This window comes from Kryptolebias marmoratus, linkage group LG12, assembly GCF_001649575.2.
Source record: "Kryptolebias marmoratus isolate JLee-2015 linkage group LG12, ASM164957v2, whole genome shotgun sequence".
In the NCBI taxonomy this organism is placed as follows: Eukaryota; Metazoa; Chordata; class Actinopteri; order Cyprinodontiformes; family Rivulidae; genus Kryptolebias; species Kryptolebias marmoratus.
The window spans coordinates 8,254,376-8,268,978 of record NC_051441.1 but is presented as its reverse complement, the minus strand read 5'-3'; the positions used below and the strand labels follow the sequence as shown (position 1 = coordinate 8,268,978).

The following is a 14,603-nucleotide window of genomic DNA, read 5'->3' as shown; positions in this document are numbered from 1 at the left end:
CATTCAGTCAACTCTTAACACTTGCTGTGTCACATTAACTGATTTATGCCAGCTTAGTCCGATTCATGTGACACTTTATATTCTGTCAATGTGCACAGAGCATCTAAGTTGAAGAAATATTTTAAAGCTGGCAAACTTCTGTGAGGTTTGGTCATAACATGTATCTTTTGTCCTTAAAGTTTTGCATAGCTTTATGATAAACTGTATATTTGAAACAACAGAGTGCATTTTCAGAAAGATTTTACTTTTATCAGGTTAGCACATTTCAACCATATCTAGAATGACTCCAGTTGGCCTGCAGACAAGATTAATATGTCCACCCTTTTTTATTTTTTAATAGTTCATTCAATGACATGAGCTGGACGTTGCACACAAACACAGTGAACACAGTGTAAGCTGACACCACACATTTCAAATCCTAATTAACCGACTGATATTCATTTATACTGCCAGTAGAAACTGAACAAATACATAATTCACAAAAACTTGTACACTAACAGTCATGTTTATTTTATGAATTCCCTTCCACACACACAAAAAAAAATGTTGTGGGATTTTTTTTTACAAACTTATCACCACAGAAAAGGAAAAGCCACAGATGACTAGAAAGAAGGAAGAGTGTTCATTTTTAAAATTTAATGTGCAGTTTGACTTTAATCAACATTCTTCTTTGGTGGCTGCGTGGGTAATTAGACATTCTAATGAAGTGCTTTTCCGATCCTTTACCAGTCTTTTCTAAAAATGACTTGGTTTCTAGGCCTGTGGCCATCAGGCTTGATGTATTGTACAGAAAGGCTTTAAAATATTTAACAGACACGCCAACTTAAATTTCAGTCCTCAGACACAAGGCCAGAAAGTCTGCGGGTGTGAACTCAGCCACCAGCCAGCAAAATAGAGACATAGTGCTCATTTAACATTCTTAATATTTGTACTGTTGAGAGGCAATTAACAACATTTGTCTAAATCTGCAGTTAGAGGCATCCAAAAGTGGAGTGGGAAGTCTAAAGTTCTAACAAAGAGCACACATATGACTGACCTACATCCAGATGGACTGTCCCTCGCCACAGAGATGTCTGATCCCATTCTATGGCTGTCATAATTTTAGGCCAAGTATTTTTGCTTCCTGAGAACAGAAAACCCATTCTCAAGAAACCTGGCAGTCACAGCTGTAGCTAAACTTCTAATCAATTTGTGGCTGTTCTCATGAAGATTCAAGATCTGACCAGATGGCTGGTTAGGCTGAAGGCACTGTTTGGCTCTGTTCTGCTCAGCCTAGTGAATCCGTCTGACAGCTACATAGTCTGGGGAAAGAAAAAGCACACACACATACAAAAAAAAAAGCCTCACGCACACACACATGCAAACGCTCAACGGCAGTGAGTGTGCACATACCATGTCAAAGTACTGACAGAGAAACAGTGAGAAGGACAGCAAGCTAACTTCATGTTGCACACACACACATACACGCACACGCTGACAGGAGTGCCCACACTGACTGAGGTGTTTATGAGGGGCTAACCTGTGGAGTTGAAGACTCCAGGTGAGGGCGGGGTGAAGCTTTCAGCCAGCAGAGTGTTGTAAGGAGAAGTGCCAGAGCGAGTCTGCAACACCGGGTTCGTCAGAAGGTGGTTTCCCATAGTCGCTGCAAAACACAAACATTTAAAACATTACCATAAATGTGATCATGAATTTGCATTAAATGTATGCAAAGTAAGTACTAAAAATAAGCACAGAACAGGTGTAATGTTTTGAATTTCAGATTCTAATAACATCTGGAATCATAAAAATATTTACTGTTTACTCAGATGGGGTTATTTTGCCATGCTATTTCTTTATGGGGGAATGCATTTCACAATGTTCTCCTCAATGTTTATGCCTGTAGATTGTAACCTTTGAGCAAAAAGGAAAAAAAAAAAAAAATTGCAGGGGACGGGTACTGTTTAAAGCACAGCCATTCTTCTTTGTTTTTTTTTTTTTTCCACCTTTGGTTCCTGACAATGTAGTGTGATGTGGGAGAACAGTAATGCATGCCATTATGTAGTCTAAGGGTGCAGTCATGGAAACACAGTTAATTTCACAGTGAAATGTGAATGCCACTACAAGACAAATATAATTCAAAGAAATGGCACACTGAGAGTGTTGTATAATGCCCATGTATGGCTTTAGCTGGAGGCAACTCGAACAGAAATGCCATGAAATTAAAAATAGGACAGCATGACAGAGAGTCGTCCAAGGCAAAGTGCAACCTTCAGGTCCCCTGCCTACCGTTCATCACACAGCAAGGGAGCAGGGAATTCTAAAAAAATAAAAAATGTGCTCACACACAACTATTTATTTGTCATTTCCCCTCCTGTTACACTTCCTCTGTCCATCTTTTTGGCATTCCACACAAGCCCGTCTGCGTTCGCTCTCTGGCTCGCTTTGCTGCGTCGACTCCAACAACTTTTTCTCAGTTCTTCATGCCAGAAGTTTTTTTCAGACATTACCAAATTAGTTGGGATTAGCTGTCTGTGTGTACCTCCCTGTGGGAATATCTTGTAGAAAATAAAGAAACTAGTTCTAAGTGTGGAGAAAGTAGAGCAAGGGGAAGGATGGGTGTATTACGTGCCTTTTTTGGGCAGATTATCATTGTCAAGAAGAGTCTGCGATCATAAAGAAGTGAAGAGTTTAAATCAAAGAACAAAGCTCTCCTCCAGACATGGCCTATATAATTATTTCTCCCTTATAGAGCCTGACTTTGTATGTATCTCCATTGATGCATTTGTCTTTAACTGTCTGCCAAACTTCTCTAAGTTGTGCAGAAAATAAAGGCTTCACAGCACAGTTGTTAATGTTTGACAGCACACCATGAAGTGATCCACACAGAACGTCTCCTCCAGGTCTTGTGATTGCTTTATTGTGACGAAAAGCCCCAGAAATCTGCCCACCCCACCGCACGCAGACATACACACAGACATACATAGACACCTTTCATCTATCTCGCTCACTCGCAGCACACCTTTTCCTCACCCCCTGCCTTGCTCCCGTCTCTCTCCTCAATTAGAATAATTACCCCCTGTTCGCTCACACGCTAATCAGTTCATTAAAAACAAAATGGATGAAATTAGCATAGAGAGTGACGGCTGATTTAGCAACTGCCTCAGTGTCATGATCAACACCCCCGCCCCCACCTCAAAAACCAATCTGGAACCTGATCCAACCTTGATCGTCTCGGTGTCACTGATTGCAGCAGCGTTCACACCACCGGCTGCTGAAGCTGAGACAATCAGTGGCACATTTTTTATGGCGTACATTCTGTTTAAAAAAACTCTTTGTAACTTTGGTGGAGAATATACTATAAGCAGGAATAAAACATAACAGGACTGAACTCATATTTTGTAGTGTTGCAAGTGACTGATGATATGTTTTCATGCTGAATATTTGTCTTAATCCAATTTAAAGGTTTATTAAATAAAATAATTAAGAAGATGAAGATCTGTGCATAAATTTATTGACTTAAATCTTAAACTTAAAGGGGTAATGATGAAAAAAGTGACCTTTTCTGATACTGATAGCACTGGGTGTTGAAGGTGACTTCTAACTCAAATACCTCATTCATTATATTAAACACTCTATTCCTACAAGTTGTTCAGTTTGTAAATCAAATTTTTCTTGTTCAAAGTAACAGAAATGTGACTTTTTCTTCTTTATCTTTTTTGAACCTGAACTTAAATTAATGCTGCTTTAACTATATCCAGAAAGATGGAAATTACAAACTTTTTTGTTATTAACTGCAAGTTTTAATTAAAAGTTATACAATTTAAATAACAGAAATCTAATTATTAATATTATATATTATGATATATGATGTAGCTCTTGTCATGATTTGCAGGTTTTTGTGTTTGCTTTGTTATTTGTGTTGATCTTGTAAAATGTTTCTTTGTGTTTGGAGTGTTTTAGTCATGTTTGCACAGTTTTGTTGCACTCCTGCCCAGTTTCTCAGCCAGTGTTTCCCTCAGCATCCCTGATTACTTTACATAATTCACCTGTTCATCAGTAGTTTCTCACCTGTTGTCACTCCACAATCATCCCTCCCAGTCTATATACTGCCTTGGTTTCTCAAAGTTAGCTTTCAGATCATCATATGTAGGTTTACTCAGTACTTTCTTTGTAAGTTTCTTTGTTTCACCTGTTTGCTTTTTGTTTTTATTTACTAAGTTCTTTTTTGGATTTAAACCTGCCTGTCACATGCTACTCTGCACTCTTGAGTTTACCACAACAACCAAACCACCTATAACCACTACATTTAGCTGACAGTACTCCACAACACCTACTCTGAGCGTGATATGTCATGATATTTCACGAGTTTGTGTATCATATTATTTTCAAAGTATATCCAAAACAGCTACATTCATTTCTCAACAAAAGATGATCTTAGTCTAATACTCTAGCATGAAAGGTGGCAGATGGTAGGCATTCTTTTAAGGAATACTAGGCCTTTATTTCTGTTGTATTTTGACCAATGCATGTCACAAACAATTTGTATAAATTCCAGTTAACTGCATAATTTTAACTTTTGATTGTTAAGATGCAAAATTTTACATGTTTGTTCTAAAGCAACAAGTCACCTGAAGTAATAATTAACCTTGGAGTAATATATTCTGTTTTCTGTAGCTGCTAATGCTCTGTTTAAGTACATTCATTTACTGTTTTGTTTTCTTTTTATGTTCATGTTGTGTGTTTGTAAGCACTTAAGCGTGAATAATTTGCTGGAGGTGAAACCGAGCAGCGACAGAGGGAAGTCTCACCCCGGTTGAGTGTCGGAGTGCTGTTTATATCTCCCGCCATGAAGGAAGATTCTGTCTGCTTTCGAACCGTGTCGTTCCACATTCTACGGATCCGACTCTGGAGGAAAGAACAGAGCGCAGTGAGTGGCAGGAAACACACACGCATACAAAAAAATTAAATATAGAAACACGGCGGGTGGATTTTGTAACTCAGTGGGGCAGCTGTAATCAAAACTGTGAGGCTCACTTTAATCCGCAAAGAACAATCGACAAACACGTCAGACAAAAGAGACTCAGGCGTCGGGTAAAGAGGCACACGACTTTGGTACGTTATCATGAGAAGGGCTAATGAGCTTGAGATGCGTAAGACATGATTGCAGTCGTTGATACAATTGTTGCACGCTGTTATGTGGCGGGAAAGTCTGTTTGTTGATTGAAAGGACTACAGGGCAATGTTTGTGCATGTTTCTGTACCAGTACACATATGCCAGCTCGTACAGTGTTTTTGGATGTCTTGTTTGGTGGCAGAATCTATAGAAATTACAGCTTTCAAAAATATCACTAGAAATGAGTCATCTACCCTGCTCAACATATATCTGCCAGCAGTCTGAGGAAAATTAAAAGGTAAATTTTACTCAGAAGATAAACATTCTGAATGATCAGGCTGGATTTGTTTGCACAGTTAATAAATGAACAGGTCATGGTGTAAATCATGATGTAACACACTTCAGTGTTGTGTCACAGTGAAAAAATGGATCATCACCGTATCGTTTGCTGTAGATATCACTTAAATGTGGGCTGACAAGTGAGTTGAATAAGTAAATTCAAGTGCTCTGGTATGTAATCAGTGAGTCATCTTTATTGATTGGTAATCAAACCCCTGCATATAAATTCAGTTTATACCTCTGAATCTTACATAACAAACCTTTTATCCTTTTTGGCAAGGTTCTAGAAATGTCACATACAATCAAGAGAGTCATTTGAATCAGAAAATAGATTTTTCATTTCATTCCACTGAAAATGTCTGATAAGTTCAAGTAAAATCATCTTGCCACAGAGGCAGATTTGCTTCTCATTTGTTCAGAGAAAAACACGCTTTGATGTTAACTCCGTTTTGGTCTCATTGATGCTTAAAGACAAGCGCCTTTGTGGATTTGTGTCATTCTTTGTCTGTGGACAAATGTTCTGTCCGCACCTGTCTGTGGGCTGCTGCGTGGCGAGCTTGGCTGCCGCTGTAGTAGCGGTTGTTGGTACGCAGGCCGGAGTTCTTCAGGGAACCGTGGGAGCTGTTGGTGGAAGTGCGGCTGCAGCAGTAGGAGTGACGCAGACATTTACTGTACTCCTTATGGACCTGTAAAAAAATAAAACCACCAGCAGAGTGGGCAGTTTTTAAGAGTCACTTATAAACACTAACACTTAGTTTCAGGTGGCTGAACACAACGTAGAGCAACAGAGCATTTTATCGCACCTTTGCAGCACCAAATGCAGTCATTGTTAACACATTCAGGATGACTTGAACAATCATTCATTCATCAACCCAATATTTCTTTTAATTAAAAATTAATTGTTAGGTTTCTCTTTAAGGACTAGCTTTTTATTATTACCTTCTTCTGCAACGCACAGTGGAAGATGAAAATGAACATGCCCTGGAAGGCATTGAAGGTGGTGAACAGATAGGCCATGATTACTGTGTTTTCATTGATAAAGAGAAGACCAAAGGCCCATGTTAGTCCAAGCAAGAACAGCAGGGCAATGGCCCCTAGAGCCCATGACCTGAAAGAAAAAGACAAAAACAAATGTATCTAATAATGTCCTGGGATCCTGGGATCCATTTGAAACTTATCTGATAGTGAGACATATTCAAAATGTAAAAAGCTGTGTTGTTGATAAATAATTGAAACTCACTTTATATTATCCAGGCGACTTGAGTCAGGCTTGAGTGCTGAAGAATTGCGGATCATCTTATGTAGAGTGATCATGAGGAAAACAAGATTGAGCTAAGGACAGAAAACATGAGAGGTAAATAAGTTTATTTATTTTGACTGCTATGATACTAAAGAAAAGAAAACAATACTTTTGGTTTGACTGAGTGATAATAAAAGGATGAGAGGGAAAAAATAAACTATCAGACAAGCTAATACCATAATAACAAATGAAACGGGTCCAATGAAGCTCCAGATAAAGTAGTTATCCACTCGCAACCAGCATCTGGAGTGGCACAAAAGAGAGGAGGCAGTCATATACAACTTAGCTCAGGAAAAAGACATACAAACACGCACCCAAACACTCACTGTGTCATATGCACGCACACACACACTGTCATATGCACACACATGCATTCATTCACTCAAGCAGGCATGTGCACATTACATCCTAGTCTCTGAGGATTATCTTATGAAGGCTAATCATCAGGCTTTTTCTAAGAGTGTTCAGAAAACCCAGTCTGTGGGGAGGCACAAGAGCCATTCACACAGCACTGCATATTACATTTCCAGCTGGGGGAATAACATAATCCTACTTCTCAATCTGCAGGTGCAAAAGGCCTGTCTTCACACGTACGCTTTCTTGGTCCCATAGCTCCTGTAGTCTATGGCTGCAGAGATGCCCACCACCAGTGCGGGGAAGCAGTAGCCGCACAGATAGTAGTACTTTTTGCGTGAGTACTCGCTCTCAAAGACTTCCACGAGCATGAGATAGAGTTGCACACCCTCCAGACACATCCAGGAGAAGGCAGCCAAGAAGAAGAAATGAAGAAGGCCAGCAAAGATTGGACAGGCAATCTGAGGGTGACAGTCAGGGACAGAGACGAGAGAAGAGAAGAGGAGGAAACATTAAAGATGAAGAAGGGGAAACCATTAAGTTTAAGGCATGTAACCAAGTGAAACTCAGGAGAGGACAGAACAGAGTCACTAGGCAGTAGTACAGTACTAAACATTAAAGGGGGGAAAATGAAAAGCTGCCCCCCGGGAGACTGGTTCTGTGCATTATTGAGTTGTAAAGTATTATTTATAATACAGAAAAGGTTTAATATGGCAAAACAATGACACAATGCATCAATTTCACAACATTCAGTAAAAATGTTATTTTGTTAATGTCACGTTAGAAAACAAAAAAGCAAACCTGACCTTCTTTAGTGCATACACATTACATGAGCAGGTACAGTTGTGATCTCGGAGGGTTAAAAACTCACATGGTATTCTGTCTTATCAATCCCAATGAGGAAGAGCAGTTCGGCGATGAAGAGATTGATGCAGAGATTCTTGTGGATTGTGTTGCGGTCAGTTTGCAGACCCCGCAGGAAGCAGAAAGTGGAGATGCAGATGGCCAGACACACTAGGGAGATCACAATGCCCACCCAGGTGATCACAAAAAGGATCAGTTCGTGCATCCGGCCCTTGTATTGAGATTTGAGAGATGATGTGTAAAAAAAAAAAAAAAAAGAAATAAGAAGAGAGAGAGAGAGGGAGAGAGAAACCCGTGGGTTAAAAGTGTGAAAAGAAAAATGAAAAAATAGAAATCAAGGATACAACCCACCAGCCTCAGCAAAAAAACAAAGCAAAGCCAGACAAATGCAGAAGAAAAAAATAGGACATAGTGGATGAAGAATAGTGGGATGGGAGATAAGCAGCAGAAACAAAAGACGGATGGATGAAACAAGGGGGAGGAGAGAGAAAGAGCCAAATTGCTTTATTTAATATTTGTAAATATATGCAAGGAGCTAACATGTGAAGACAAGAGACAAGACATCCTGAAAAAAAAAAAAACATGACATTTAAATTCATGTGAATGTCAGCTAGAAGTAGTGGGACATGAATTTGTAAGCCGGTACCTCCTTGAATGTCAGCGTGAAAGGAGGAAAAGAGAAAATTCAAAACAAAGAGCTTGTCAGCCCTGAGAGGGAACATTTATTGTGCGTGTGTGTATGAGGGTGTGTGACTGAGCCCTCGCTAATGCTCACACGAACAAGTGTCTGCATAAATTACCCCACTTCCATTTTAAATGCACGTCTGCCACGCCCTTGTTTACTTACATCGGACTCATGGTGAGCCATGAGCACAGCGAAATTGGTGAGGTGGCTGCAGGAGCACGTGGTGTGTGTGCTGTTGGTATCCAGCAGCTTGCAGCCCTGCGATGACCACTGGCCTGTCATGGAGCGCTCGGAGTAGTTCCAAAAGGAGCAATTTGGAGTGTAATAATTTTCCATCTGCAGAAACAAAAAACAAGATGAGGGCAAACAGCTATGGAAGCTTATTAAAAATATGCATGTAAAATGAGTTACCTGAAGATGTTTGAGTGTAAAGATCACTGGCTGAGTGAGAAACACTCTGGTAGACTCTTTGTTGATGGAGGCAGCAATTACATGCGAGTTGACGGCCAGGCGTTTCCGCTCAAAGCTCGGCCCCTCCATTTCCATCTTCACTGTGGCGTTCTCAGTGGACAGGAAAGATCCCAAATTCTTATACAGAATGAATACCACTTTTACTTGTCCTGCAAAGTGAGCAGAACCCCAAAAGATCAGGAGAAACAACAGGAGACGAGAGGATTAATAATAAATGGTGAGAAAAAGGCAGTTGTGACATGAAAAGAGAACTCCAGATAAAATGGTACACAGGGGAGAGGGGACGTGGAATAAGGAAAATGCCGAAATGAGGGCATAATGTGGTAACAGCAGCAGTGGTGGCAGAGATAGAGAGCAGAAAGTGACAGGGTGAGTGAAAGGGAGACAGAGAGAGAGAGTTAGTGAAGGTTAGAATGATGGTAAGCACCGTTTCATTTTGACTGCTGGAAGAGAGCGAGATTTAATGTGGAGGGCAATGGAACATTCATCCCTCAAGCATTCACAGATCTCTTATTATTCCATATGAATATTTCATGTGGGTTTGTTTCAATCATTCTAATCTCGTTCCCACTGCAGAGCCGAGCAGAGGCAGAAAACAGAAGAGGGAAGGGATGAGGGACCATTGAAAGAGTAGGGGAGCGAGCGAGGATGACAGAGGGGAGGGGGTTTGGAAACAAGAGAGATGTGACAGAGGGATAAGATGGTGGAAAGTCTGAGCGAGGGAATGGGGAAAAGAGGAGAGAGGGAGTGCTGAGATTGCTCTGTCAGACTGGGGCCGATTGTAATCTACACGCCTCCCCAGCTATTCTATTAAGACTGCTGTTAAGAAACCATCAAGAAAAGAAATTGTCTCAGCGCTTTTGTTAATCTGATTAGGCTATTATTATGAACCAATAACTTAGTCAACTGCATGCAGATTGTTTTAAGCTTGAACAAAAATGCAAATGAGAACGGAAGTGAGGGAGCTACTCAGGACAGAGGAGTTTTTATGGTTGAGGATGAGGAGAGGGGGAGGGATGCTGACCGTTGCGACTGTACTGTTTGATGGTGGAGGCTGAAAGCTGGATGGTGCTGTCGCTGGCATAGTTCTGAGGGAAGGACAAGTCCTGCAGCTCCATCTCTGTGTTGACAACATGCACCTCGAGATCTGATGGAGAAAACACAGCATGCAGTTTTATTGTATTCTTATATTCTCTGTGTTATTATAGATGCAAAAACACCCAGGAGGAAAATCATAGCTATAATCCAGAGAAACAGTTTCACTTAGGGTGTTCTAAACAGCGGTCTGTCATAATTAAAACCCTTATTACTGTTTTCTTACCAACACTGGGAGCTCGGTCTGAGAAGCGATTGCCGTACATGTTGTTAGCCAGCAGGAAAGCTCCTTTTTCCAGGACATCTAGTAACATGGTGGCAGTGTGAGCCTGCTCTGTGCTGTTCATGTCCTGCCATGACTCCAGAGACTCAGGACGGAGCAAGTTGTCCACAGTCTGAACCACCGCCTGCCACAGGCACAAGCACAGGAATTTAAACTATACAGCACTGGGTAAAAATCTTAATTTGTCTCTCTTTTGAAATAGTTTGATTCAAAGGAATCAAAATATACTAGTAGCATGTCACAGAGGCACAATTTCTTCCAGTCTCTTTAATTGAACATATTAAAAATATCAAAGAAAACAGCTTGGTAGACATAAAAATATTGTTTGAGCACAGAGAAGGTAATTCCTGAAGAGCTGATAACTAAAAACTTGGCATATAAAGGATGATGCATCTTTCAGGTTCTGTGTCAGGTCTTTGTTGAATTTTTTATCAGTTTCTGAAAGACATAACTTTCAGATACTGCTCATCTGCTGGTTCTAGCTTTTCAAGCCTGACACTTCTTCTTTTGTCCTTCACTTGTCCACTTCCCCTAATTTGAAGCAAAAAAACAGCACAATATGCTGTCATGTTGGGTACAAGAACTGAACAGAAAATGAGAGGAAAAAGCAGCCAAAGTCCAAAGAAAAATTGTGAAAGTGCGCCAGAAAGTATAAAAAACAAGATCAAGACCACTTTAAAAGATTACAAGAAATTAATAAATAAAAGTGGCTGCTTAAGAGCAAAGTGTGATTAAATTAGGAGTGATTTATTATTATAATAAACACCTTACAAGAAGACATATAGTCTTACATAGTACGTGTGAAAAAGTACAAACCAAGAAAACTATGTAGAAAACTTGTGGGTAAATTTATGATGTGAAATTTTATTGAAAGAAGAATTTCTACATTCAATGAACTTTGCTCTCATTTACCCAAACAGACATGAATGTGAGCTATGGGGAAGGTCATTATCAAATATAAATGCATTACTTCAGCACAAAATAGCATGCTCTTAACGGGACAGTAATGATTATTACTTATCCGATTTGCGTCACTTAACATCTAATTCTGAGTGAGTCCAATTCCGGTTGACTAATTATCAGACACTGGTTCATTAACACATTTTTTTTTAACAGCCTGTACTTGGTTTTCAGGAAGTGCTGTTAGCTATTAATTAGCAATCATTAATGATCAGTTTGTTCCTGATTTGTTCATGGCTGTCTTTGTAATGATTCATTTTGTGTACTGTATTTTAAAGCACAAACATAATCAATGAGGACTTTAACGTGAAAAGTCTTCTATAATTATAATTTCCTGGAACTTCAGTACTCTCTTGCAACACATTTATTAATATGCTATGTCAGATGTATTACCATTCTATTTCACACTTACAATTCATTTAATGGCAATTTTGATGGTTGTATCAGCTATCCAATTTATTGGAGTAGCCTGCTTGATGAATCATGTAATTCTTTTGCTCAGACCTCTCAAAATGAGGGATTGACTGCTGTGTGAAATAAAGAGCATTGCTGTTAAGAAAATGAATTGAGCATCAGAATGCTCTCCTCTTACTACAGAAGGAAAAGACTGAGGGTGTTTGTACTTTATCCTTGGATCAGTGGTTATTATACTAAGCTACCTTGCAGCAAGTGACATAAAATAATGGCCCGCTAACATTCTGCGCAGCATGTTTTACATTCATCTTGCACCAGCTGAGATCACGAGACGTGGGGGTCATATTACAGTATGATGCAGAGAGGGCAAGACACATAAAAGACTGCGTGCTGCAGAGTGCTGCATTTCATCAGTACAAAGAAGCATACACAAAGCCTTTTCATGATATTAGATAAGAGCTCTCCCAGAGCCACAGATATTGCACATATATTGAAAAAGCACAAAAGTGTCATAAGACAAACTGTTGCTTTTCATAGTGTAGTCAAATTAGATTTTCTCCGAGCGACAGATATTGTACCTTATTGTGCAACATGATGAGGCAGAAGCTGAGATTCTACATTTACTGTTAGCTGTATCATTGTGCAACAACGCCAAGATTATGTTGCAAACAGATGACTTCTTTATTAGCTGAACCCATATTTCAGATATTCAGAATGCACAACATGTGCAGCTGAAAAACTATAAATCAGCTTTATCTAATTTGAGAAATAAATATTTAAAATGTGTGTATGGTGACTGCCTGGAGCAAGTCCATATCTTTCTCCAGCCGTCCTTCAGTGCAAACAAGAAGTGTTGATTCTTAAGGCAGTATCAATAAAAGTCCGTCGGTACTGAGCTAAATAAATATCATCCACAAACCTAGTCTGTTTGAGAATTTCTCTTGCCAAAGTTATTCTAAGTCACAGAACAGTCTGAATCCAGACATGTAAAGCAGGCAGATAAAAGAAGAAAGCTACCTGGATAAATGCCCGACATGTCTGCTCTCGCTTCTGGAACTAGAGGGAAGAAAACAAAGACTGGAATTATTCAACTAAACAAATGGAAATTGGAAAACTTACCAGTTCATGCATATGAACGAGAAAAAAAAAAATAACCACAAGGTTGTTTTCTAACATTTAATCCAAAAATACTATGGGGGTATTATGTGTGTAATTACATATGGGTTTATACTTTCTTGTACCTTGTTGTAGTTTCGCCCAGCTGACTCTTTTTTTCCAGGCCTTAAGGTTTGAAGCTGAGCATCCAGTACATCCAACAGTTGCTCAATCAGTCGGACAGATGAGATAACATCTCCTGCTTGGATTCGGCTCCTCGTGTGGTTTACCAGTTCACCTGCTATATTAGCAGCATTCTCCCCACTCTTTATCTGCACAATTTGCAAAACATAATGCAAATATAAGAAAAAAGTTTTTTCATTAGAAAACATAAGACACGTTCAATAATTCTGGAAATCCAACTGCAACATGTTGGGGAGAATTTTTATTACAAAGAAATTGAGAAATGCTAACAAAGAAAAATCCTTAAATGTTGTTTGTTGAGGTGTTCAACTTTTGTTTTTATTACCTGGCTTTTTTTTGTATTTTTGTAAGCAAAGATTGTCTGTGCAGAACACATCATGAAGTTTTATCATCTTTAGCTCTTTTTCACTTGCAAATTGCAACCTTGCAAACTTGCTATTGCAATTGATTTTTGCCAAAAGGAGAGTTTATAATTGGATTCTTCCATGGCTGCTTCTTTTTAGAGTGATGCCACTTACTCTTTAAAGCATGCAGGTATTTAAAAAAAAATACTCAAAAAATCTGGAGAACAGCATGCCTGACTAGATAAATACAAACAGCAATCTAGTTGCTTGGATGAGTATCTGTAAGAACAGAAGCTAGAAGTTTACCTACAAATTAGCCACAACTTGATGCTTGTTTTTTAAATAGACCACAGTGTTTAGATGCACAACTATAATACATTTTAACTAACTTAAATAAAAGTGAAAACTACTGAAAATGTGCTGGCAGAGCTCTGTGAAAGCTATGATGTGAACCTGATTTAAAAGTAATAATTTAGCCTGACTGTAATCTAACTGCATTAGTGGGAAAATAGAAGTAATTAAATACCAGGAGCACATGCCTGGTAATAAAAGATCTCTATTTTAATCAGGACAGCCTTAGAGATATGTTAATGTCTTATTGTAGGTGGACAGGGAGGCTGTGCAGGGCAGTGGGGCAGAGGAAAGGGACGGACCCACGGCTCCAGGTCTTACCTTCTGTGCCACCTGGTTGACCCACGGGGAGGTGCAGTTACTCAGGTCAGGACCCCTCGGGTTCCAAATGACCTGATCCGCCAAGCACTGGAACGAAGCAATGCCTGGAGAAAAGCAGAAGAAGAGAAGTGGGGTGAGCGATAATAAGCATTAGGTGTCTGCAATTAAAGGGGACAGCATGAAGAAGAATGAATGAGCACAGAGAGTGTGATGGTTTTAACCTAGAGAAATTAAATGGAATACATTTAAAAAATGTAATATACTTAAAGTGTTTGAAGATGAGAAGGAAGAAGAAGGAGGAGGGAAGTAGAGTAAAACTATGAAAGAAAATGAGCCTGAAATGAAAAAAGGTTAAATAACAGGTTAGGCAGTGAGTACGAGAGGAAAGAAAGATGAAGTGGGGCACACTGTACTTTAACATATCACGTAAC

General features: G+C 39.4%; 1 protein-coding gene across 6 annotated transcripts in view; it reads right to left on the bottom strand.

Annotated features, from left to right (window-relative positions):
* Positions 1-14,603, bottom strand: part of adgrl1a (adhesion G protein-coupled receptor L1a) — an 85,811-nt gene that overhangs the window by 3,907 nt on the left and 67,301 nt on the right. For 5 of the 6 annotated variants that reach the window (XM_017425360.3, XM_017425362.3, XM_017425361.3 and 2 more), the window contains 15 exons: positions 14,173-14,276; positions 13,099-13,284; positions 12,875-12,913; positions 10,427-10,607; positions 10,130-10,252; positions 9,046-9,254; positions 8,797-8,970; positions 7,957-8,160; positions 7,326-7,546; positions 6,908-6,974; positions 6,672-6,763; positions 6,371-6,539; positions 5,962-6,117; positions 4,788-4,884; positions 1,520-1,642 (listed from right to left, as the gene is read on the bottom strand). In XM_017425360.3, coding sequence (XP_017280849.1) covers positions 1,520-1,642; positions 4,788-4,884; positions 5,962-6,117; positions 6,371-6,539; positions 6,672-6,763; positions 6,908-6,974; positions 7,326-7,546; positions 7,957-8,160; positions 8,797-8,970; positions 9,046-9,254; positions 10,130-10,252; positions 10,427-10,607; positions 12,875-12,913; positions 13,099-13,284; positions 14,173-14,276 — 2,145 coding nt within the window. The remainder of the gene's footprint in view (positions 1-1,519; positions 1,643-4,787; positions 4,885-5,961; positions 6,118-6,370; positions 6,540-6,671; positions 6,764-6,907; positions 6,975-7,325; positions 7,547-7,956; positions 8,161-8,796; positions 8,971-9,045; positions 9,255-10,129; positions 10,253-10,426; positions 10,608-12,874; positions 12,914-13,098; positions 13,285-14,172; positions 14,277-14,603) is intronic. The other variant, XM_037978812.1, reaches the window with a different exon arrangement.